The 23,939-nt window shown below is 45.6% G+C and overlaps 1 protein-coding gene across 1 annotated transcript in view; it reads left to right on the top strand.

Annotated features, from left to right (window-relative positions):
• DCAF8 (DDB1 and CUL4 associated factor 8) overlaps window positions 1-23,939 on the top strand; it is a 1,751,511-nt gene that overhangs the window by 289,218 nt on the left and 1,438,354 nt on the right. The window contains exon 3 of the mRNA XM_044059248.1: window positions 112-869. Within this exon, the coding sequence (XP_043915183.1) occupies window positions 112-869 (758 nt within the window). The remainder of the gene's footprint in view (window positions 1-111; window positions 870-23,939) is intronic.

Genomic DNA, 23,939 nt, shown 5'->3' on the forward strand with positions numbered 1-23,939 from the left:
GATAAGACCACAAGGCTCTGAAATGTAGTACAGTATGTGAAGCCATACTTGATTGTAGTACACAAGCATTTACTCTGTAGTAACTTTAACAAAACCCCCCTTTATTTTTAGGCAGCATTTCCAGCAGTCCTGAAGGCACTGAAGAGACCTCTGTAGCTGATGAAGGCAAGGAAACCTCATCAGGCATTGAAGTAGAAGCTTCAGATGCCAGTTTAAGCTTGACTGGAGATGAAGCCACTGCAGATGATGTATCCACTGTGGCGCATACAGGACGGAAACGTCGAGGCAGCAGACGAGAAAAAGACCTTGAGAGCTCTGATGAAGAGGAGGAGGAAGACTCTGACAGCATGGATGACACTGGTAGATATTCAATAAATGATGACAATAATAATCATGACAGATCAAATTCTGACGACGATGATGATGATGAGAATAAAATGGAAGAGGAGGAAGGTGGGGATGATGAGAGCCTCAGGAGACGGAGAAGACGCCACCCAGCCAAGCGTTCCTCAACTGAGCGAGACAAGGACTCTTCAGATGAGGAGCGGGCACTGGAGGACTGGGTGACTTCGGGGGTTCAAGATCTTCCTCGTCCTAGCTGGTACTCCATACTTGCATTGCGTGAGCGGCAGTTGGGTCGTGGCCTGCACTTCATCTATGATGCATGCGGCTCCAGGTCTTTTGTTCAGCGCTTTAAGATGCAGTATAGTCTGGAGAAGCATAACGGTTGTGTTAATACACTGCACTTCAACCAGCATGGTACCTGGCTGGCCAGTGGTAGTGATGACCTCAAAGTAGTGATCTGGGACTGGGTTTATCGAAGGCCGGCCTTAGAATTTGACAGTGGACACAAGAGTAATGTCTTCCAGGTGAGTGGTCTATTATGAATTATGATGCTGAGAATTAAGGGGGAATATTTGAGAGTGGCATTGGTATAGTAGAAGAATTTTTATCTAGCCTTGAGGAGTTTTGCTAGTTTCCTTTTGTTGTCTTTCTAGAATTCTAGATGTTCATCGTGTTACCCTGCTGCAGTCATCACACTTGGGTTATCCTGTCGTCAGGCGGTCCCGCAGTCGGCCTGAATTCCAAAGTCTTGGTCCGGCATCAGTTGCTGTCGCTTCTTCCCTGACGTCAGTGCGCCAGGGGTATATATGATGCATCCGACGCCATTTTCTTCAGTCTTTCTTGCCGCGCGGTGCCCGAAGCAGAAGCAGTTCGCAAGTGCCGGTCAGCCGACTCCTGAGATTTTCGAAGTCGAATTTCAGATCTGAAGTTGTCAGTAAAGCTAAGTACCCCATTGGGGAAACTTTACTTGCCTCAGACTGATGTCAGAAAAAGTTAACAATTGCATTTCTTGTGGGAAGCAAATACCTCATAAGGATTTTCATTCTTATTGTATACCTTGCCTAGGCCCAGACCACGACATCACTGGTTGCCGCTTTTGTGCTAGGTTCAATAAGCGAACTATAAAATGACACTTTGATTTCGCACGACACTACTTTGGTAGAAAATTTAATTACACTATGCCGTCGGAGCAACCGGCTACTGGCGTGCACAAAAAACGCAAAGATAAGGACAGGCAGCCTAGACCCAAGTCAGACTCCGAGGCCTCGGCTGGGCCGGTCTCCGGTTCACCGGTTTTCAGTGAGGCACCTACGCAGCCCCTGGCTACCGCAGAATTGGAACCCGAGACCGCTTCGGATCCTATAGCAGAGAGTTCTAGGCCGACGCAGCCATTTTCTTTAGGCCCTACCGACGACATTGCAGAAAGAGAAGCCGGTGCTGCAGAAACACCTTCGGTTTCTGAAGGTGTCTTCAGACCGACGACGCTCACCATAAAAATGTATCCTAAGCTTAAGACTCCTCTTAAACCAAAAAAGACTGCACTTCAGTCTCCAGTTCAAGGCCCCATGCCTAAGAAACAGATGCTTAAAATGGCTGAAGATTTGATCTCTTTAATCGGGGGTTCCCAACCCCCACCCGACAAAAGGCCTAGACAAGAGGAAGGTTATGCCTCCTCTGATTTCCTCAGGCTCCTCTGAGGAACAAGATTACTCCTTTCCCCCTTATGAAGATTCTGATGCTGAGGATTCCATTCCCTCAGCTTCTCCCCCTAAAGACTACTCCTTTGGGGAAACTTTACACACTATGAGGGAACATTTTCACTGGGAAGGTCAGGACTACTCTGATTCAAAGAAAAGGCTCCGGGAGTTTCTTTTACTCCCCCAGCACAGACCACTTGCCATCCCCCAGTTTTAGACATTGTGGATGATGTTTACTTAGAATCTAGTTTAAATCCAGATTCTCTGCCTCCTGCTCCAGCCAAACCAGATATATATTATAGAGTGCCTGACTCCCACAAATTCCTTTATAAAAGCCCTGTTGCTGACCCAGAGACCATCTCCAAGGGTCCCAAAGGGGCTAAGGCTTTTATGGCAAAAAATCCTGTACCCTCTGAAAGGGACTCCAGAGCACTAGACCGGTGGGAGAAGAAGGTTTACACCTCAGCCACTCTAGCTATGAGAGCATTAAATTGTCAGTTTCACATGCTAAAATACCAGCAATTTCTAATATCTCAAATAAAACAAATGATGAGCACACACCCTCAACAGTCTGAATTGAAGGAAATGCAGGATCTGTTGCATGCAGCTGAACAGGTGGGCAAACATACTTTACAATGTGGATTTGATTCCTTGGAAGCTTCCTGCAGAGCAGCTGTCACTGGGTCTGTTATACGTAGGCATGCTTGGTTAAAGGAACAAACTCTGCCTGATCATGTTAAAGCAAAGTTACTAGATGCTCCCTTACAGCAGGATGTCCTATTTGGAGTTAAAGCAGAAGAAGTCTTAAAGAAAATGGAGGATAAGGCAAAATCTATGCAGACGGTCAAAGATTTCTTGCAGGTTCAGCCCCCTCCCTTCAGCAGAAATTGGCCAACAAAAAATTGGTCCTTTCCAGCTACTGACAGACCTCAAAGGGGTAAATACAGACGCCCAAGAGGCAGAGGACATCCACAAACCCACTACAAACCTCGACAATGGGGCACTGCAACACAGAAGGGAGGAGAAGACAGGCCCCAAACTACTAGAAGGCAAACACAATGACTTAAACCTCATATGGCCTAGCAAAACTCTCTTGGCAGCTCCCTTGGAAGGAAAATTAGCACTTTTTTCAGACAACTGGCACATGGTCACAAAGGACAAATGGGTCCTAGACATAATTTCACGAGGATACAGATTCCACTTTCACACCTTGCCAATGAAAAGAGGAATGCCAAACCTGCCACTAAATCAATGGGCAGAGGCACAAAAACAAATTACAGCTCTCATGGACATGAGCCATTCAACAGGTACCTACTCGAGAGCAAGGTCAAGGATTTTACTCAAGACTCTTTCTAGTGCCCAGAAAGGACAATGCCTGGAGACCAATTCTGGACCTTTCAAATCTAAACACTTACTTACAAGTACCCAAATTCAAGATGCTAACACTACAGCAGCTTCTTCCCATGTTGGGCAAGAAATCATGGCTAGTAACGTTGGACCTCAAGGAGGCATACCTGCATGTCCCTATCAGACAAAATTGCAGAAGATACCTCCGTTTCATTGCAGGTTCAACCCATTACCAATTCTTTGCACTGCCCTTTGGCTTAACCACTGCGCCCAGGGTTTTCACAAAATGCCTGGCACCAGTAATTGCATACTGCAGACAAAGAGGAATTCAAATATACCCATACCTGGACGACTGCTTCATCCAAGCAGAAAGCAAGGACATCCTCTTACAACATCTGGCTTTTGTAAAACACCTTCTAAGTTGCCTAGGGTACACAGTAAACGAAAAGAAATCAAAACTAGTACCCTCACAAAATATGACATTCCTAGGTGCCAGCTTGAATACAACAGCCCAGATGGCTTATCTGACGCCAGACAAACAACTACAACTGACTCAATATTTCAAAACAATGGCAACAAAGACCCAACTCCCTGCAAGAAAAATTCTGTAGGCCTTGGGCTTCATGGCATCTTGCACACTACTAATACCATTTGCAAAGCTGTATATGAGGAAATTACAGTGGTACATAAAAAGCGTATGGTCTCAACACAGCCACAGCTTGGACACAATGATATCTCTCATTCCCTGCCTTCAACGAGAGTTTCTATGGTGGTCACAGGCATGTCACCTCAACAAGGGTCAGCCTTTCACCTTGCCCCCAGCCAGGCAAACTATGACAACAGATGCATCGGACTATGCCTGGGGGGCACACATGGTAGGACAGTGCATTCAAGGCATATGGACTGCAGATCAAAGGGATCTGCACATCAATCAAAAAGAAATGCTAGCTGCACAGAATGCCCTGACAGCCTTAAAGGACCTCTTGCATCCAGGACAGCTTACAATAAGAGCGGACAACACCACAGTAATGTGGTACATAAACAAACAAGGGGGTACACACTCCTACCCTCTAAGCAGGCAAGCAATGACCTTGTGGAACACAGCACTGGCTTACCAAGTTCAGCTACAAGCTCAATTCCTGCCAGGAAAAAAGAACACATTGGCAGATGACCTCAGCAGAAACATCATGGATCCCCACGAGTGGAAACTGGATCCACAAGTATTTGCAATGATAACTCAAAAATGGGGCCACCCAGACATAGACCTGTTTGCCAGCCCCCAAAACTATCAGCTAACAAAATTTTGTACAAGGACACTTCACCATCAAGCTTGGAAAGTGGACGCACTCTCATTCAGTTGGAAAAACATGACCGTATATGCCTTCCCTCCATTGCCCCTTCTCACAAAGGTGCTGCTGAAAGTCATGAAGGAGAGACCCAGAATGATACTCATAGCCCCAGACTGGCCACGCCAACACTGGTACCCACTACTAAGGATTATGGCCCAGGGCCCACCTTGGATTTTACCACAAATTGCTCATTTGCTCACACAGCAAGACAATCAGATTCTACACAGCCAGCTCAAAACCTTAAATTTGGCTGCATGGCAAATCACCTAAGCAACCGGCCAGCTCCTCTTCCTCAAGCAGTTATGGATGTTATTCTGGAAGCTAGGAGGCCCGGCACCAGGAAGGCCTACTCGGACAAATGGAAAAGGTTTTGCGCCTCGAGCCAAGCTAAAGGCCAAAATACCCTTCAGCCTCACATACCTCAGATTCTACAGTATTTAACTGAGATGTTGCACAAAGGACTTTCTTTTTCATCTATTAAAATCCACGCCTGAGCTATTTCAGCCCACTACAACACGGATCCTCCCTTATTTTCACATCCGCTTCTAAGGCAGTTTCTCAGAGGGGCCAAAAACATTAGGCCCCACAGGAGAGCACCTACACCAACCTGGGACCTTGACTTTGTTCTGGAAAAACTTACGCTACCTCCTTTTGAACCAGCTTTCTCTGCTGACCTAAAGTTTATGTCATGGAAGACTGCCCTGCTGCTAGCAATAACTTCAGCCAGAAGAGTCTCGGAGCTTCAGGCAGTAATGGCAGTAGAGCCCTTCCTCATTTTCCATCAAGACAGAGTTTCTCTACGAACTAATCCCTCCTTTATGCCTAAGGTGGTATCCAGTGTGGCTCTAAATCAAACCATCCACTTACCCACCTTTTTTCCAAATCCACAGAACAAAGGAGAAAGACTCCTGCACAAGGTTTTCAGAAAATCTGACCAGCTCTTTGTATCCTATGCTGCAGCTTCACAAGGGAAGGCTATATCAAAACAGACCATTTCCAAATGGATAGGACATTGCATTCGTTTTTGCTACACCCATCATGGAAAACCAGTTCCTGCTACCATAAGGCCCCACTCTACCAGGGCAGCAGCTACATCTACAGCCTTCCTCAGGGGGGTGCCAACCAAGGATATTTTGGAAGCTGCAACTTGGAGTTCAGTACACACCTTCACCAAACACTACCACTTACCACTTTACTCTAAGTACTAGAGCTGGCTTCTCCACTGCAGTTCTGCAGGGCCTTCTAGCCTCCTCTAACCCTGTTTGACTCCACCTCCCATCCTTAGCTTTGGGATTCTACCCAAGTATGATGACTGCAGCAGGATAACACGATGAACATAGTACAGTTTTGTACCTACCATAAATGTAGATGTTCGAGTGCATACCCTGCTGCAGTCCAGGTTACCCTCCCTCCATCCCCTCTGACCTAACTAACTAAAACTTTACAATGCCTTAAAACCTGATACTACCTTTGTGATGTATTTGCTTATAGCTGGAGGGATGTTTTGTTTGTGCTAAACTTTTTAGATTGGTACTATTTACTGACCACCTTTTTGAGGGCACCTGACATCTGGGGCAAGGAAAAACTGAAGAAAATGGCGTCTGATGCGTCATATATACCCCTGGCGCACTGACGTCAGGGAAGAAGCGACAGCAACCGACGCCGGACCAAGACTTTGGAATTCAGGCCAACTGTGAGACTGCCTGACGACAGGATAACCCAAGTGTGATGACTGCAGCAGGGTATACACTCAAACATCTACATTTATGGTAGGTACAAAACTGTACTTTTTCTCCATACTGCTCTATTATAATAATTTATGGAGTGGCAGATTTACGTTTACAGCATTATTGTGCATTTCATGTTTTTCTTTTGTTTTGAATTATTTCATAGTTTAGTTTTTCTTAGATATTTTAATGAAATTTTTGGTTTCTCAGTGGTTGCAGGGAACAAAAAGGTCTGCTTGATTTGTTTCCTGTGAATGTCGATTTTCAGCTGTTGTAACTAACTGGATGCCTTTTTTGAATGTGTAATCTGTTTGCATGTTTGAATGTCCCAAACCTTCTCAGCATTATCTGCGAGGTTTTACAGAAACTTACCCATTTGGTGCCCACAGTTGTGAGCATAATAGTTTGATGGGGTTAACTGCAAACCATTAGAAAAGCATAGTAGGCGTTTTTCAGCAGACTGATCCTTTTTTTTTTTTTACTTGCATTAGGTATTGCAGGTCCAGCAAACAAAGCTGATTTTGACACCGTGTAATTTTATGAAATTGTTATGTAACACAGATGGCTTGTGCTGATTATGTTGCAGAACTGGGTAGAAATCGAGCATGAAAAAACCTTGCTGTGACATGTTTGTTGTAGCAGTTCATACAGTCTGATGTTATCAAGCCTTGAGCTGCCATGTAGACTGCAACCGTCATAGAACTGCATTGGAATCATTATGTTAGCTTTGAAAGCAGTGTTATACACTTTATGTTGCCACTCGGATGACAGAAGTGTGGCACAAAAGCAATGAACAGCTTTTACAGCTATTGCTTGATTAGCGCTTCACGTCTTGTTGCCACTTGTAATGGCAATAGAAAGTGTGTGACACTTTAACTGTCGGTAGATATGGACAGCTAAAAGTCTCATTGAATTACAAAGAATTTCTATCTGGTCTTCAGTTGTTTCCTGTTAATGCATTCTTGAAATAAATTCAAGAAATTCACCTCTCAAACTGAACTAAACTCTCAAGGTGAATTTCTTAAATTCATCTCTCAAGATATTACTTGTATGATCTGTGAGATTTTTAAGCCCTCTGTAATGTACGTACGATTATGTATTAATGTGTGTTTTTTTGTAGCTTCTCCATCTCACATTAGCAGCTTAGACTGACTAGGTTGTTAGTGGTTTAGCCCTTTTATTGTTGATTCAGTTTTTACTTGGACTTTCAGCACACTGAAGTACAGCATATTCATGTTCTCTAACAAAAGCTACTTATGGTTAAAATGTAAATCAGACTGTTGAATTAACGAATTACCTCTTCCTCAGTGGGTAACATACCTCTCAACCTCTTAAGAGCAGAAAATCTGGACAAAGCCTAAAATGATGGGGGGACAAATAGGAACACATTTTAAATATTGCTCTTACAAACTTAGAAGGTTGACAGAATAATAGATTTTGCGTTAGCATGAATTTTCTGAAGGATGTGGAGTCTTAAACTGAAATGTTTGCCATTATTTAATAACTTCAGTCTGCTATTTGCCAGAAAAGTATAGATTTTAGGAGTAGCGCACCAAAAATGAGGCAAATATCTGGACATTCTGCAAAAATATGGACAGTTGAGAGATGTGATGGGTGAGGTGCTTTGATGCTTGCACTCTCTCTCTACTTTTTATTTCCTTTTGCCATTTATGCTCATTTCCTGTATCAGCGATTTTTGGTTACTGTGTATATCTTTTGCTAGTCTGTCTGTTTCTATTTGGATAGACAAGAGCTCAGTGGAGCTGGGCAGGGTTTTTACTAAGAAGTACCCTTCACTCCCTGGAGGGTACATGCAGTAGCTTCTACCTTACCTGACCCCCATTTCTTTTAGCGCCTTGCTTCATGGTTGTGAGAGCTTAGATCTGAATTAACACTTCAACATGTAGATGCTACTTTCAGTGCTCTTCCCCTTGATCCCATCTGGGCGAAGATGAGCAGTTATTGTTCCCGTCATGGGGAAGACAAGCAGTTGAATGTGTGGGGTCCCACAACTGTACCTTGAGGAAGACGAGCAAAGTATTTGTTTCTTTTGTCCTTTCCCAGGATGGACCTTTTGGTCTTGATTTGTTAACTGGTCCCAGTGTAAGCGTCAGCATAATTCATTCTTTTTTTTATTTCTCAGTACCTTGTGCTTTAATTCCCACCCACCCTTGATATCCAGGTCAGCCCAGTGCCCATCTTTCCTACACTCAGCTGACTCCTTCATTCCTTGGACAGGGCAAGAGCCCTATGGCACAGTCATCTCATCCTTTTAACTAGAGCCAGGTGTTGGAGAAGCTAGGAAGTTTGCTGACCAACCTGGGACAATCTGAACTTCCATCTGTGTTGTACTTGACACCCTGTTTTGGAGGTACCCCTCCTGTTTCTGCCCACAGAGCAGCTCACCAGCTACTGTGCAGCACTGTCACTGACCTGTTAGCTGATATCTGGAGAACCACCACCCTCCTGTAAGGGAGCAGTGATACAGTGATCAAACGGTCTTCCTTTCCTTAGTGTGGGCAAGATGACAGCTGCCGCTTAATCTCATTTCATTTTCAGTAGTTGTGCCATCGCTTAAGTGCAGTAATGAAATTCATGTTTTGTGGGTCATAGGTTTTTATCCCTTTGTGCTTTATGGTTGTGGCTTGTACTTTTTAATACTTTTGTAGACTGACTGCATTTTAAACTGGCTAGGTAAGTTTGACTTATCTTTCAAAACCAGTAGCTTACTGCATCCTCTTGGCAAACATGAGTTCTAAACCCAGAATTGAATAAGGTCTGCTATTTTTTCTTTTTTTTTTTTAATGGGACTTCAGGAAATCCTTGACAGCTGTGTCAAAGTAAGAGGTGATCGTCATTATAATCACTGGTGTAGTAGCCTAGATTATATGGGTTGCATCCTACATAGGATAAAACAGCTGGCCAACATCCAGAACTTCAGGGCACCTTTCACGCAGTGCAGACTGATAGCTTGAGCTGAGGCCCTTCAGAACTTTCATGCCGCTGTGAAGAGCACTTCTCTGTGGCCTTTTGAGGATTGACTTTTGGCATGGCTGGGTAGCCTAAAATAGAAGTACTTTTACTGCGAAATAAGTTTTTATTTTTTACTGAAATGTGACTTATGTACCTCAGGAGCCCTTTTTACTTTTGGGGTAAAAAGTTAACATTCCTTTTTTAAACTACTTTTCCTGTGGAGGAACTGTGGTTATTTAACGTTTTGAACTAGGGGAAAATGTGTTAGTTGCTTTTCACTGTTTTTCTGGGAAAGTTACATTTTTGCAACTTTCCTTTTTTACTGACTTGTCAAGCATCTCAAGGAAGCTAACACCATTTTGGCCTGATCATGGAACAGAGTACCAGCTCCCCAGATGGACTTTATTATAGGTCCATAGGTGTTTACCAGGCTAACGACCACAAAGGCCTTTTTAAGCCGAGCCATGCATCCCAAATCTATGGCAAGTTCTGATACCTTTGGGAAGTGTAAGTGCAGGGGCCTGTGAGATGAACCATGTACTGCCTGTGTCCATTAGAGACATAGCTGCCAAGCCCCTGTTCCCATCCAGTTGTCCTAACTTACACTTACATTGGGTTAGGGGGGAAGTCTGCTTTACATGGATGGGGGTCCAGAGAATGGGTAGTCTTTGGGATACACATCTGTCTCTGCAGCAGGTCCTATTTTTGTCACAGACAAGGTTTAAGTCTTTAGAACAGATGATTCTGGTGCTGTTTGTTTTGCAGGTACGCAGAAGACCTGTCAGGATGGGGTCTGACAGTGCCTTGTATGCCAAACATAGATCTCCCCTCAGCAGCCTGTAAAAGACAGAATACAGTGATTAGGGCCCTGAGGCAGTCTGCGTAGGACATGTTACTTATGCCCTGCAATTTCCATGATAGCTTTACTGCCCCTAAAAATGCAGATAGGTTGTTTAAAGCTCCTCAGTCTTTCAAATATTTACACAACAATCCCAGGCCTGACCCAGATGTTGTAGCTTTAATGAATACAGCTACTGCTAAATATTTTAATTTTAATCCGTCTTCTTTTGATAAGCTTCTGCAGTTTGTTCTTTAGAATTCTAAACTATCAGGCTTGTATGTTTATTCTGACTAATTGTGATGAGGAGTGTGTTGGCTTTGGCTTCTTCTTAGGAGGAAAAAATCTGCATTGTGTAATTTAGTTTATTCTGTTTCTCAAGTCACTTATTGTTAGAAATGTGTTTGATTCTGTAAATACTACTTCACGGCTGCTGCCACTTGGAGTCTTGCCTGGCTGCTTTCTCAGAACATCCCAGAAGATATAAAAAATAAAATTTTGAATTCTTCCTTGGATAGAGATTTCATTTTTGAACCTTCTGCTGCACAAGTTGTGCAAGTGTGATGAAAGGTGAAAGCGGAGAGAGGGACTCTCTCAGGTTTTTGAGTCCTCCTCTTCCTCTGAGTTGTCCCAGAGATCCACTGCTCCATTTTATGCCTTTGGCCGAAAATAAGTAAAAAAAACATTTGTAGCATAATTCTGATAAGGAGATGTTTAGGAATAAATGGCAGGGAGATTCCAAAAAGAAAACCTTGTGCACCCCCCAGCACCAGGTTCAAAATGCTGATGTCCTTCTATTCCAGTATTGCAGTATTCTACTAGTGGGTTTACCCTTCGTCCGATCAGCTTGTCCTGCCAGGTTTCCAAACCTTTTCCAGTCCCTCTTGGTGCATCGGACATCTGACGTGGAGGCAGGTACGTGGGCCGTAAAGGTGACGTCTGTATGCACCAGCCCTCAGAACTTTTCAGCCGCCAGGCATATGCCAGGTGTTCCTGCTATTTGCAGAAGTCTTATCTGTTTTGCATTAAAGATAAATACTCTGTTGGGACCTTTTTCTTCCGTGTCCGGTAAGAGTAAGTGCAACTGTGGTCGTCAAATTCCACATAAAGACACCCACGGCCAGTCTCTCTTTTGTCTGGGTAGAGGTCACTATTACAAAAACTGCACCATCTGTAAATCGTTCGCCCCCCCCAAGACCCTTCGCCGCTGCTTACAGGCTCTCAAATTGTACCTTGAGAACCAGCACCTAAGACTTATAGCTCTCGGTATGGAAGCCGCTTCTGATGCCCCATCCGAACCACCAAGGAAGAGGGCCAAGTCCATGTAGCCTACTTCTTCCACTGCGTCTCCCTCTGCCACTCCTCAACCTGTAGCCTCCATCAGCTTGGCTGAGGACGCAGCTTATGCCAGTTTAGATACAGCGGGTACCTTTCAGGAGGCTGCACAATCTAGAGCGGATGACACGTCCGGGGAGGATGTACTAGCACCTACTACAGATGCCAGGGGGAACCAATACTTTCGATGGGTGCTTTGGACCCGGCCTCCACCGCTCCAATGATTTCTTCCAGGCCTGCTGCCAGCCAGACGCCAGCTAGGCCTTCTAAGAAAAAGACCAGACATATTTCTCCGGCACCAGAGGCCTTACCTGATTGGCAAGCCTTCAGCCAGTCTCTCTACAATGCTTTCTTGGCCCTCAGGACTTCCTCTGAGTTCACCCCTGTGGCTCTACCTCTTCTCAGCCCTAGGCCTTCAATACCTAATAGGACTGTGAGCCAGGACTGTGAGCCATCCTGCAGAGGAGGAACTGTCTGATTCCTCTGAGGACTCCCTCTCCTACTCTTTCCAGAAATCATCCCCTCTGGGGTATGGATCCCATGAAGAGGCCTCTGCTGAGCCTGATTCCCCAGTGGAAGACTTCGGGAACAGTGTTAACCTGATGAGAAAACACTTCAAGTGGGAATGCTCAGACATGTCTGAAGCACAAAAAAAAAAAGATTTTATGATCTGATTCAGATGGAATCACCTAATCTGTCAACTTTCCCACCTGTCCAACCTGCCTTCCTGGCTGCATTTGCTGCGGCATCCATTAATCCAGATTCCCAACCATCTGCTCCTCCAAGGACAGACAGAATGTCTCAGTCAGGGACCCTGTATAAATTCCTTTTCAAGTGCCCCCCCAGCAGACCCTGCCACTATTTCCATCTCTACTGACAAGGCAGCCAAACTCCTCGCTACTACCACTGTCCTGCCTCTAGATTGAGGACAGCAAAGCCATGGAGAAGTGGGGAAAAAAGATTTATACATCTGCTACCCTAGCTTTTAGGAGAACAAATTACCAGTCTCACATGACCAAGTACTCTTTGATTCTTTTGGACAAAGCCTAAAAAGAGCTCAAGTGACATTCCTGACTGTGCTGCTAAAACATCCTTGTCTTCCTTACTCAGGCTTGTCTCACAAGTGAACAAGCACTCCCTTTTAGGTGCGCATATGATACAGCTGAGGCCTCAGCCAGGTCAGCTGCATCAACATCCGTACTAAGAAGATATTCCTGGCTACGTCTGCAGCACTCCCTGATGACTTCAGAGCCACGCTCCTGAATGCCCCCTTGGACCATTCGGCCCTCTTTGATGCTTAGGTGGCTGATCTTTTCAAGTCTCTCCAGCAGAAAGGGAAAGAGCTTCAAGACCTCAAACAACTCGTTTTGCCACTCCCAAAGTTCCAGAGGAACTTCCCAGCTAAGACGCAATTTATAAGAAAGGCATCAAGGCCTCCCCCCCCCCCCAGGTCTAGAAGACCTCCCAGGAAACAAACTGCCCAGCCAAGGACTTCTCAGGCCTCTGGCCAGAGGCCTTCCTTTTCAGACAGGACAGGCAGTGTCTGACTACCTGCCACCTTTCCTCCCACCACCTCCTACAACACCACCTTGTCCAGCCTGGTCTCTCACTGTCTCCTGCTTAGTCCCTAGTAACAACAGACAAATGGGTGTTGTCCATCCTGAACGTATACTTTATGACTTGAATCACCCCTCCTCCAAGACTGCCTATCCCATCCCCTACCACATCCCAACGGATGTTCTTCGTGTTTCACTGTTGCAGTCATCACATTTGGGTTATCCCTGCCAGGGTAGCTTTCAGTCGGCCAGAATACCAGAGGCTTAGTATTTCTGTCAGTTGCTGTCGATTCAGGACTGATGTCAGGTCGTTAGTAGTATAAAGTAAGGCAGCCGACACCATTACACCAGTCTTTCTTGCCGAGGAGCCCCGAAGCAGAAGCAGTTTGCACGAGTGCCGGTTGGCCGCTACCTGAGTTTCGTTTTCTGAATTGAAGTTGAAGTCTTCTAAAGCTAAGTACCCCATTGGGGATCATTTTTTTCTTGCTCTAACCGATGTCAGAAAAATTTAACTATTGTCTCGCCTGTGGAAAGCAAGTACCACACAGAGACTTTCATTCTTACTGCATCACTTGCTTAGGCGCAGACCACTATGTCCCCTGCTGTCGCTTTTGTGCATTGTTCAAAGCCAGAAATATACGTCATTGGGCCCTTATTGTAGCTAGATATTTTTGCTCTCAGTCCTCGATTTCTGATGTGGCATTGGTAAGCCATCCGACATCAGATCTTCCGAAAAAACATAAGGATAAAGACAGAGACAGAGACCGCACAGGTCCAAACCTACCGATGACGTTTCCGTTAAGCTAGTAGTCAGATGTTCTTCGTGTTTCACTGTTGCAGTCATCACATTTGGGTTATCTGCTTGCAGTAGCCCTCAAGTCGGCCTGATTATCAAAGTCTTGGGTCCTGCGTCAGTTGCTGTCTCCTCTTCCGTGACGTCAGGTAGTCGGGGGTATAAAGCATGCATTACATCAGTCTTTCTTGCCGTGCGGTGCCCAAAGCAGAAGCAGTTCGCAAGTGCCGGTCGGCCGACTCCTGAAATTTTTGTTTTCGAGTTTCAGAACCAAAGTCTTCAACTAAAGCCAAGTACCCCGTTGGGGAAACTTTTTCTTGCTCTAAATCGATGTCAGTAAAAGTTAATTGTATTTCTTGTGGAAAGTAAATACCTCAAAGATTTTCATTCGTACTATATTCCTTGCCTAGGCCCTGACCACGACTTACCTCTCTGTCGGTTTTGTGCCTTAGTTAAGCAGCGAACTATCCATCTGTATATTTACGCTTCTACATATTTTGGTACTCGGTTCAATTATCCAGATATGTCTTTGGTAAGCCATCTGACTACCGACATTCTGAAAAAATGCAAAGATAAAGACAGACAGGCCGCCTAGGTCCAAAGCTGTCGACGCTTCTCCTAAGCCAGTCGCCAGTTCGCCGGTACTCAGTGAGGCACTTTCGCTGCCCCTGATACCTGCTACTTCAGATTTGCAGGCCTCTACTGAGAGGCATTCGGAGTCCAGTATGCCGCGAGATGCTTCAACTGTGGAACCTGCGGATGTCTCTACCTTGTATGGGTCCGGAGCAGCTGTGTAGGCACCGGCTTCTGAGGTTGTATTCAGGCCTGTTGACTTGCATATTAAACCAACGCCGTCTTCTTCAAGGCCTAAAACTCGAACCATGCTTAGAAAACCGATGCCCAGACCGCATGGTCAGGCCTCTATGCCTAAAAAACAAATGATAAGAATGGCTGTAGACCTTATTACTTAAATCAGGGGAAGCCAAACATCCCCTTCTAATACTTCTGACCAGGATTCTGAAATTTGTTTCCTCTGATGACCAGGATTTACCCTTATCTACCTATGAGGATTCTGATGCAGAGGACTCTATTCCCTCTGCCCCCCCCCCCCAAAAAAAAAAAGAGGATGTCTCTTTTGGTGAAACCTTGCATACTCTTAAGGAGAATTTTTGCTGGGAAAGCCAGGATTACTCTGATTCTAGAAAGAGGCTTAGGGATTTCTTACTCCTGCCTCAGCACAGGCCTTTAGCTATCCCTCCTTTGCTGGACATTGTTGATGATGCCTTTTCGGAATCTAGCTTGGCCCCTGACTTTTTACCTCCTGCTCCCAGAAAAACCTGATAGATATTACAGGGTTCCTGACTCTCACAAGTTCCTTTTTAAAAATCCTACTGCGGATCCTGAGACCATTTCACAGGGACCCAAGGGCATTAATGCTACTACTGCCAAAAGTCCTACCCCCTCTGATAGAGACTCCAGGGCGTTGGATAGATGGGGTAAGAAGGTATACACTTCTGCAACCCTGGCCATTAGGGCCTTAAACTGTCAGTTTCATATGTTAAAGTATCAGCAACATATTATTGGATTGCTTAAACAGAAAGCTATGTTGATTCCTGACTGAAGGATTTACAGGATTTAATGCATTCTGCTGAACAAGTTGGAAAATTTGCAATGTGGTTTTGATTCACTAGAGGCATCTTGCAGGGCTGCTGTCACTGGGTCTGTACTTAGAAGGCATGCTTGGCTTAAGGAGCAATCTTTGCAGATCATGTTAAAGCTAAATTGCTGGATGCTCCCTTAAATCAGGATTGCCTGTTTGGCAACAAAGCAGAAGAAGTTCTTAAAAAGATGGAGGAAAAACTAAATCTATGCAAACTGCCTCCAAGATTTAGTAGGCATTGGCCCTGTAAGAATTGGTTCTTTCCTGCCTCTTCCAGGCCTTCTCAGTCCAAACCCAGAACCAGCAGAACACCCAGGCTTCAGTCCCAGGGTACGCACAGGACTAAGCAGTGGGGGGCCTCCCACTTCCAAATCAGGGAGTAGTAAGACTCCCCCTATGGTAAGCTGTCTCAATGACTTAACATTAAAACTTCCAAGCACTTCTCAACTGACTGCTCCTTTAGGGGGAAAGATTGCTCTGCAAGCAAAAAACTGGGAACTCATTACCCAAGACAAATGGGTTTTAAACATAGTTTCCCAAGGATACAGATTTCACTTCCTCACGTTACCAACCCCAAACGGTTAGCCAGATCTACCCCCAAATCAGTAGGCAGAGGCTCAAAAGCAAGTACTCTCTCTCTTAAGCATAAAGGCTATTCAAACTGTACCAGAAGAGGAAAAGGGACAAGGTTTCTACTAAAGACTTTTCCTGGTACCCAGAAAAGACAATTAATGGCGTCCTAGCCTGGACCTTTCTATTTTAAACACCTTTTTGGTGATTCCAAAATTCAAGATGCTAACTCTTCAGCAGTTGCTTCCTGTGCTAGGCAAAGATGCCTAGTTGGGCAACACTGGATTTAAAGGAAGTCTACCTGCACATTCCAATCAGGGAATCTTTAAGAAGATACCTACGCTTCAAAGCAGGGTACATGCAGTATCAGTTCTCTGCACTGCCCTTTGGCTTATCTACTGCGCCCAGGGTATTCACAAAATCCTTAGCTCCAGTCATTGCATTTTGCAGGCAAAGAAATATTCAAATATACCCATACCTGGACGATTGTCTAATTGAGGCAGAAAGCCAGGACATACTTTTGAATCATCTGGCATTTGTACAAAAGGTGCTAACTTGCCTGGGGTGCACCATAAATGAAAATAAATCACAGCTGGTACCCTGTCAACAAATTATATTCCTGGGAGCAAGCTTGAGCACAACTTCCCAGATGGCTTTCCTCACGCCAGAGAAACAAATTCATTTGACAACTTACTTCAAACTAATGGCCACAAAGAACCTGCTATCTGCAAGGCAAATACTGCAAGCCTTGGGGTTCATGGCCTCCTGCATTCTACTAATTCCATATGCAAGAATGCATATGAGGAAACTACAATGGTATCTAAAAAGCCTATGGTGTCAATATTCTCAGGATCTAGAAGCAATGATTCCCATCATACCTTGCCTACGGTTAGAGTTCCTTTGGTGGGCAGAGGCCTGCCACCAAAACAAGGGACTACCATTCACTCTACACCCTGCCGCCCAAACCCTAACAGACGCGTCAGACTATGCATGGGGGACTCACCTGGCAGGGAAATGCATTCGGGGCAAATTGAACCCAAGTCAAATGCACCTGCATATCAATCAAAAAGAAATGTTAGCTGTACAGAACGCTTGGACAGCCTTCAAGGACCACATTCTTCCAGGACAATTAATGATAAAGTCGGACAACACCACTGTTGTGGTACATAAAAAGCAGGGGGGTGCCCATTCCTACCCCCCTCTACAGACTAGCTGTGGCTCTATGGAGTACAGTCTTGAACTACCAAGTGCATCTACAGGCTCAATTCCTGCCAGGAAAACTAAACACTGGCAGACGAACTAAGCAGAAATCTCATGGACCCACATGAGTGGAAACTGGAATCAAAGACTTTCAACATGTTGATAAACAAATGGGGAAGGCCAGATATAGACCTGTTTGCCTCCCCCCAGAGCTACCTTCTTCTTCTTTCGGCTTTTCCCGGTTAGGGGTCGCCACAGTGGATCATCTGTCCGCTCATGATTGGCAGTGGAGTTTTTACGGTGTCAAGTTGCCAGTCCGGCGCCCAACCTTCCACAGAAAGCACGTACACACTCGCATCTAGGGCCAATTTAGTGTGTCCAATCCACCTACTGCATGTCTTTGGCATGTGGGAGGAAACCGGAGCACCCGGAGGAAACCCACGCAACCACAGGGAGGACATGCAGACTCCGCACAGAAGGCACACCAGCCGAGAATTGAACCGGAGAACCTCTTGCTGTGAGGCGGCAACGCTAACCGCTGCACTACCATGGCTGCCCTCCTTGGACAAATTCTGCACAAGGACTCCCCACAAACAAGCTTGTAAAGTGGATGCTCTGTCCTTCAGCTGGAAAAATCTGTCAGTTTATGCCTTTACCCTTCTGCCTGTCCTCTCCAAAGTACTACTAAAGATCAAACTGGATAAAGCAAGGACGATACTGATTGCACCAAACTGGCCACGCCAACACTGGTACCCCCTCTTGCGCAGTGTGTCACTGCTGGCTCCATGGCACCTGCCTCAGACCCCTACCCTGCTGTCACAGCAGGAGAGCCAGATTCTGCACCCTCAGCTTCAAACCCTGAATCTGTCAGCCTGGCTAATTACCTAATCTCTCTGTTACCATCCCTTAGTAAATAAGTGTTGGATGTCATTTTTGGAGGCAAGGAGGCCTAGTATTATAAAGTCTTATGCTGAAAAATGGAAAAGATTCTGTGTCTGGATCCAAACTCAGGGGATGGGCACAGCAACGCACAACTTACCTCAGATTCTTCAATACTTAACTGAGTTGCTTCTCAAGGGCTTTTCTTTTTCCTCCATCAGAATTCACGCCTCAGCCATTTTAGCTCATTACAACACAGAACCACCCCCTTCTCTCATCCACTGCTCAGGCAGTTCCTCAGAGGAGCCAAAAACTTAAGACCACCTAGGAGAGCCCCAGCTCCAGCCTGGGACCTTAACTTTGTATTGGAAAAACTCACTCTTCCGCCTTTTGGGCCAGCTGCAAGTGTAGGGTTAAAATTCCTTTCTTGGAAAACAACCTTCCTTTTAGCAATCACTTCAGCAAGAAAGGTATCTGAATTACAGGCCTTTATGGCAGTGGACCCTTTCATCATCTTTCATGTGGACAGGGTATCCCTCAGGACCAATCCCTCCTTCATGCCCAAGGTGGTATGCAGTGTGGCTCTTAATCAGTCCATTAATTTGCCAACCCTCTTTTCTAATCCGCAGAACAAAGGGGAATGCATACTGCACTCCTTAGATGTGCACACACAACTTAGATTTTACTTGGACAGGACCAAACCTCAAAGGAAATCTGAACAACTACTGGTGGCATTTGCTGCAGGGCAGAGGGGAAGATCATTTCAAAGCAAACCATTTCTAAATGGATAGGCCATTGCATTAATTTCTGCTATAAGCACCATGGAAAACCTATCCCACAGGGGATTAGGCCCTATTCAACCAGGGCTGCATCTACCTCTACAGCCTTTCTCAGAGGTGTCCCTACCAAGGACATCCTCAAAGCTGCTGCCTGGAGTTCTGTACATACTTTCACCAAGCATTACCATTTGCCAATTTTCTCTAAATCCAGATCTGGCTTTGCCACTGCAGTCTTGCAGGGCCTTATAGCTGGTCCTAATGCTATCTAAATTCCTCCTCCCATCCTTAGCTTTGGTAGTGTACCCAAATGTGATGACTGCAACAGTGAAACACGAAGAACATAGTACAGTTGTGTACACTTAACATAAATGTAGATGCAGTCCTGGTTACCCTCCCTCCAGCCCCCTGACTACTTTTGACTATACCTCTACTTTATGTGTGTGTGTGTGTGTGTGTGTGTGTGTGTGTGTGTGTGTGTGTGTGTGTATATATATATATATATATATATATATATATATATATATATATATATATATATAACATCTGGGGCAAGAAAAACTGATGTAATGGCAGTCAGCTGCATGCTTTATACCCCTAACTACCTGATGTCACGGAAGATGAGACTGCAACCGACGCAGGACCCAAGACTTTGATAATCAGGCCGACTGAGGGCTACTGCAAGCAGATAACCCAAATGTGATGACTGCAACAGTGAATACACTCTAACATCTACATTTATGGTAAGTGTACACAACTGTACTTTCCCCAGTCCTCAGTGAGGTGCTTTTGCAGGCCTTGATGCCCGCTTCTGTGGATTCACAGGCCGCTACCGAGACCTTTTCAGAGTCCGGTTTGCCGCAAAACTTTTCATCGACTAACGATCCTGTGGTTGTCTCTACCTTGGATGGGTCCGGAGCCGCTGAGCAGGCACCGGCTTCCGAGAAAATACTTCGCACTAACGATTCTCGACACAAACCAATGACTGCTTTCGCGTCTTCTGCTCTTTCGAAAACTACAGAGTTTCTAAGGCTCAGGGTACGAACCACACCCAAGAAACCGACCCCATCTCAGGCACCTGCTTCCTTGCCTCAGTCTCAAATGCTTAAAATGGCTGAAGACCTTATAATGTTGATCAGGGGAAGCCAAGCTACCCCTTCCAAAAGAAAGAGAGACTTGTCCCCAGTAGTCTTATCTGAACAGGAGTCCTATGACTCTGGTGCCTCTGAATATGAAGACATGCAACCCCTCTCTGCTTATGAGGATTCTGATGCAAAGGAATCCATTCCTTCATCCTCTCCACCTGAAAATGTTTCCTTTGGGGAAACCCTTCATATTTTAAGGGAGCATTTCCAATGGGAATGTCAGGACTACCCTCAGTCTAAAAAGAGACTCAGGAAATTTTTAGATCTTCTGCAGCACAGACCCCTGGCCATTTTCCTGTCCTGGATGTTGTGAATGATGATTTCATGTAATCTAGTTTAACTCCTGACACCCTCCCTCCCGCTCCCAGGAAACCTGACTGGTATTACAGTCCCTGATTCTCACAAATTTCTTTTCAAAAATCCTACTGCTGACCCTGAGGATATCTCCCAAGGGTCTAAAGGAATTAACTTCTGCTAAGAATCCAACCCCCTCAGATAGGGATTCCCGAGCATTAGACAGATGGGGTAAAAAAGTATACACCTCTGCTACTTGCTATTAGAGCACTAAATTGTCACTTCCATATGCTAAAATTCCAGCAGCATACCATGGAACTCTTCAAACAAAAAATATCAACTTTTTTCCTGCTTGTACAGAAAGTAGAGTTGCAAGACTTAATGCATTCTGCAAGTCAAGTAACTAAGCACACCTTACACTGTGGTTTTGATGCCCTAGAAGCATCTTGCAGGGCAGCAGTCACCGGTTCTGTCCTTAGAAGGCATGCTTGGCGTAAGGATCAGCCCTAGCCAGACCATGTCAAAGCTAAACTTTCTGATGCACCCTTGCGCAAAGACAACTTATTTGGCACCAAGGCAGAGGAGGTCTTAAAAAAGATGGAAGAAAAAGCTAAAACTATGTAGACAGTTAAGGATTTCCTGCAGGTCCAGCCACCCAGGTTCAGTAGGTATTGCCCCTCCAAACACTGGGCCTTTCCTGCTCTCTCCAGGTCAGTTCAGCCCAGACCCTGGGGAGGCAGACCCCCCCCCCCCCAGACAACAGCCACAGGGAATGCAGAGATAAAAGCAGTGGAGTACCTCCACTTCTAAACCAGGTAGTGCAAAGCTATACCCTCTGATGGTAAGAATTCACAATGACTCTCCACTTCCACCCCCTCCCTCTGCCCACCTGCACTTGCCCCTGGGAGAAAAACCCTCCTTCCACATCAGGCATCTGGGTCACCATTGCCAGCGACTGCTGGGTCCTCAGCATAGTGTCCCAGGGATACAGATTTTCTTTCCACACACTACCAACCCCAAAAGCGTTCCCAGATCTAACGCCAAACCAATGGGGAAGAGGCCAAAAAGCAAGTCCTTTCCCTGCGCTCCCTGAGTTCAATAGAGCACGTTCCTGCAGAACAGATAGGCCAAGATTTCTACTCCAGGCTCTTCCTGGTACCCAGAAAATAGGGCACCTGGCGCCCCATTCTCGATTTATCCATTCTAAGCATCTTCCTGGTAATCCAAAATTCAAAATGCTCATCCTTCAGCAACTACTACTTATGCTCTCCAAGGATGCCTGGCTAGCCACCGTAGACCTAAAAGAGGCCTACCTACATATTCCAATCAATGAATCATGCAGGAAATATCTATGTTTCAGGGCAGGATCTATGCACTTTCAGTTCTCTGCGCTTCCCTTTGGCTTATCTACTGCTTCCAGAGTTTTCACAAAATGCCTGGCTCCTGCCATTGCTTTTTGCAGTCAAAGAAATACTCAGATTTACCCATATTTAGACGACTGCCTGATTCAGGCAGACAGGAAAAGCTGCTCAAGCACCTGGCCTTTGTAATGGACCTACTGACCTCCCCATGGTACATTATCAAAGAAAAGAAATCCAAACTAGTACCCACCCAAAAAATTATATTCTTGGGAGCAAGCCTGGACAAAGCATCCCAGATGGCATTCCTTACACCAGAAATGCAAACTTACCTGGCAGCCTATTTCTCTCAACTAGGCACCAGACCCCAGTTATCCGCAAGGAAAATCCTGCAAGCTCTGGGGTTCATGGCATCTTGCATTCTACTCATTCCATATGCCAGTACCTAAAAAGCCTTTGGTGTCAACACTCTCAAGACCCGGAAACTCTTATACCATTGATACCTTGTCTAAGGAAAGATTTCCTTTGGTGGGCAGCAGCATGTTACCACAACAAGGGACTACCCTTCTCACCACCCCACGCCGCCCAGACCCTCACCACAGCTGCATCAGACTGTGCCTGGGGTGCACACCTGAACAGCAGGTGCATACAAGGCCAATGGAGACCATATCAAATATGTCTGCACGCATTGACAGCTTTCAGACCCCTTCTCTCCCCAGGGGCTCTACTGATCAAAACAGACAAAACCACGGTGATGTGGTATGTCAACAAGCATGGAGGGACTTGCTCCTACCCTCTATGCAGGCTCACCATGACCATTTGGCACACAGTCTCAGCCATGCAACTATATCGGTTAGCACAATTCCCGCCAGGCTCTCTAAATTCTCTGGCAGGCAACTTAAGCAGAAATCTTCTGGACCCACACGAATGGAAGCTAAACCAAAGAACCTTCACCCTTATAACTCAGAAATGGGCCACCCCGAAGGTAGACCTCTTTGCTTCCCACTCCAACCATCAGCCCAGCAAGGTCTGCACCAGGGAGCCTCACTACAGGGCCTGGAAAGTGGATGCTCTATCTTTCCAGTGGGTCAACCTCTTGGTCTATGCATTTCCCTCACTACCTCTCATTACCAGGGTACTGCTCAAAATAAAGGAGGAAAACCAAGGGCAATCCTGACTGCACAAGACTGTCCACGCCAGCACTGGTACCCACTGCTGTGCAGCCTGTCCCCTCTGCCACCATGGCATCTCCCTCAGATCCCAACACTCCTGACCCAGAGGGAAGGAGAATTCATGCATCCCCAATTGCAGACCCTCAGTTTGGCAGCTTGGCTTATTCCTTGACCACTGTACAAGCTGCCAATCTCAGTAAACCGGTTCTAGATGTTATACGTGAGGCCAGATGCCCTAGCACTAGAAAGTCTTATGCTGACAAGTGGAAAAGGTTCTGCACCTGTATCCAGGCTAAGGGAGCCAATACGGCACAGCCCTCCTACCTCTCATCCTGGATTACCTAGCTGGCCTACTACATAGTGGTCTATCCTTTTCCTCTATTAAAATTCACGCCTCTGCTATCTCTGCTCATTTCAGCACTGAACAACCTCTTTTCTCACACCCTGTCATCAAACAGTTCCTCAGAGGGGCTAGCAACTTGAAGCCACCCAGAAGAGCACATACCCTAGCTTGGGACCTAAACTTTGTGTTAGAGAAACTCACCCTGCCCCCTTTGAACCAGCAGCTTCAGCAGAATTAAAGTTTCTCTCATGTAAGACGGCCTTGCTTCTGGCCATCACTTCAGCAAGAAGAGTATCCGAGCTGCAAGCACTAATGGCTGTAGAGCCCTTCATCATTTTCCATGCTTACAGGGTCTCCCTCAGGACTAACCCATCCTTCATGCCAAAAGTGTTGTCCACTGTGGCTCTCAACCAATCCATTCATTTGCTCAACTTTTTCCCTAACCCACAAAACAAGGGGGAAAATACTGCACTCTCTAGATGTGCACAAACAGCTCAGATTCTATCTAGACAGGACTAAGTCATTCAGAAAGACTGATCAGTTATTAGTCAGCTTTGCTGCAGGAGCAGAGAGCAAAGCCAT

This window comes from Protopterus annectens, chromosome 17.part0 (assembly GCF_019279795.1).
Source record: "Protopterus annectens isolate FY-2018-M chromosome 17.part0, PAN1.0, whole genome shotgun sequence".
NCBI classification, from domain to species: Eukaryota; Metazoa; Chordata; order Ceratodontiformes; family Protopteridae; genus Protopterus; species Protopterus annectens.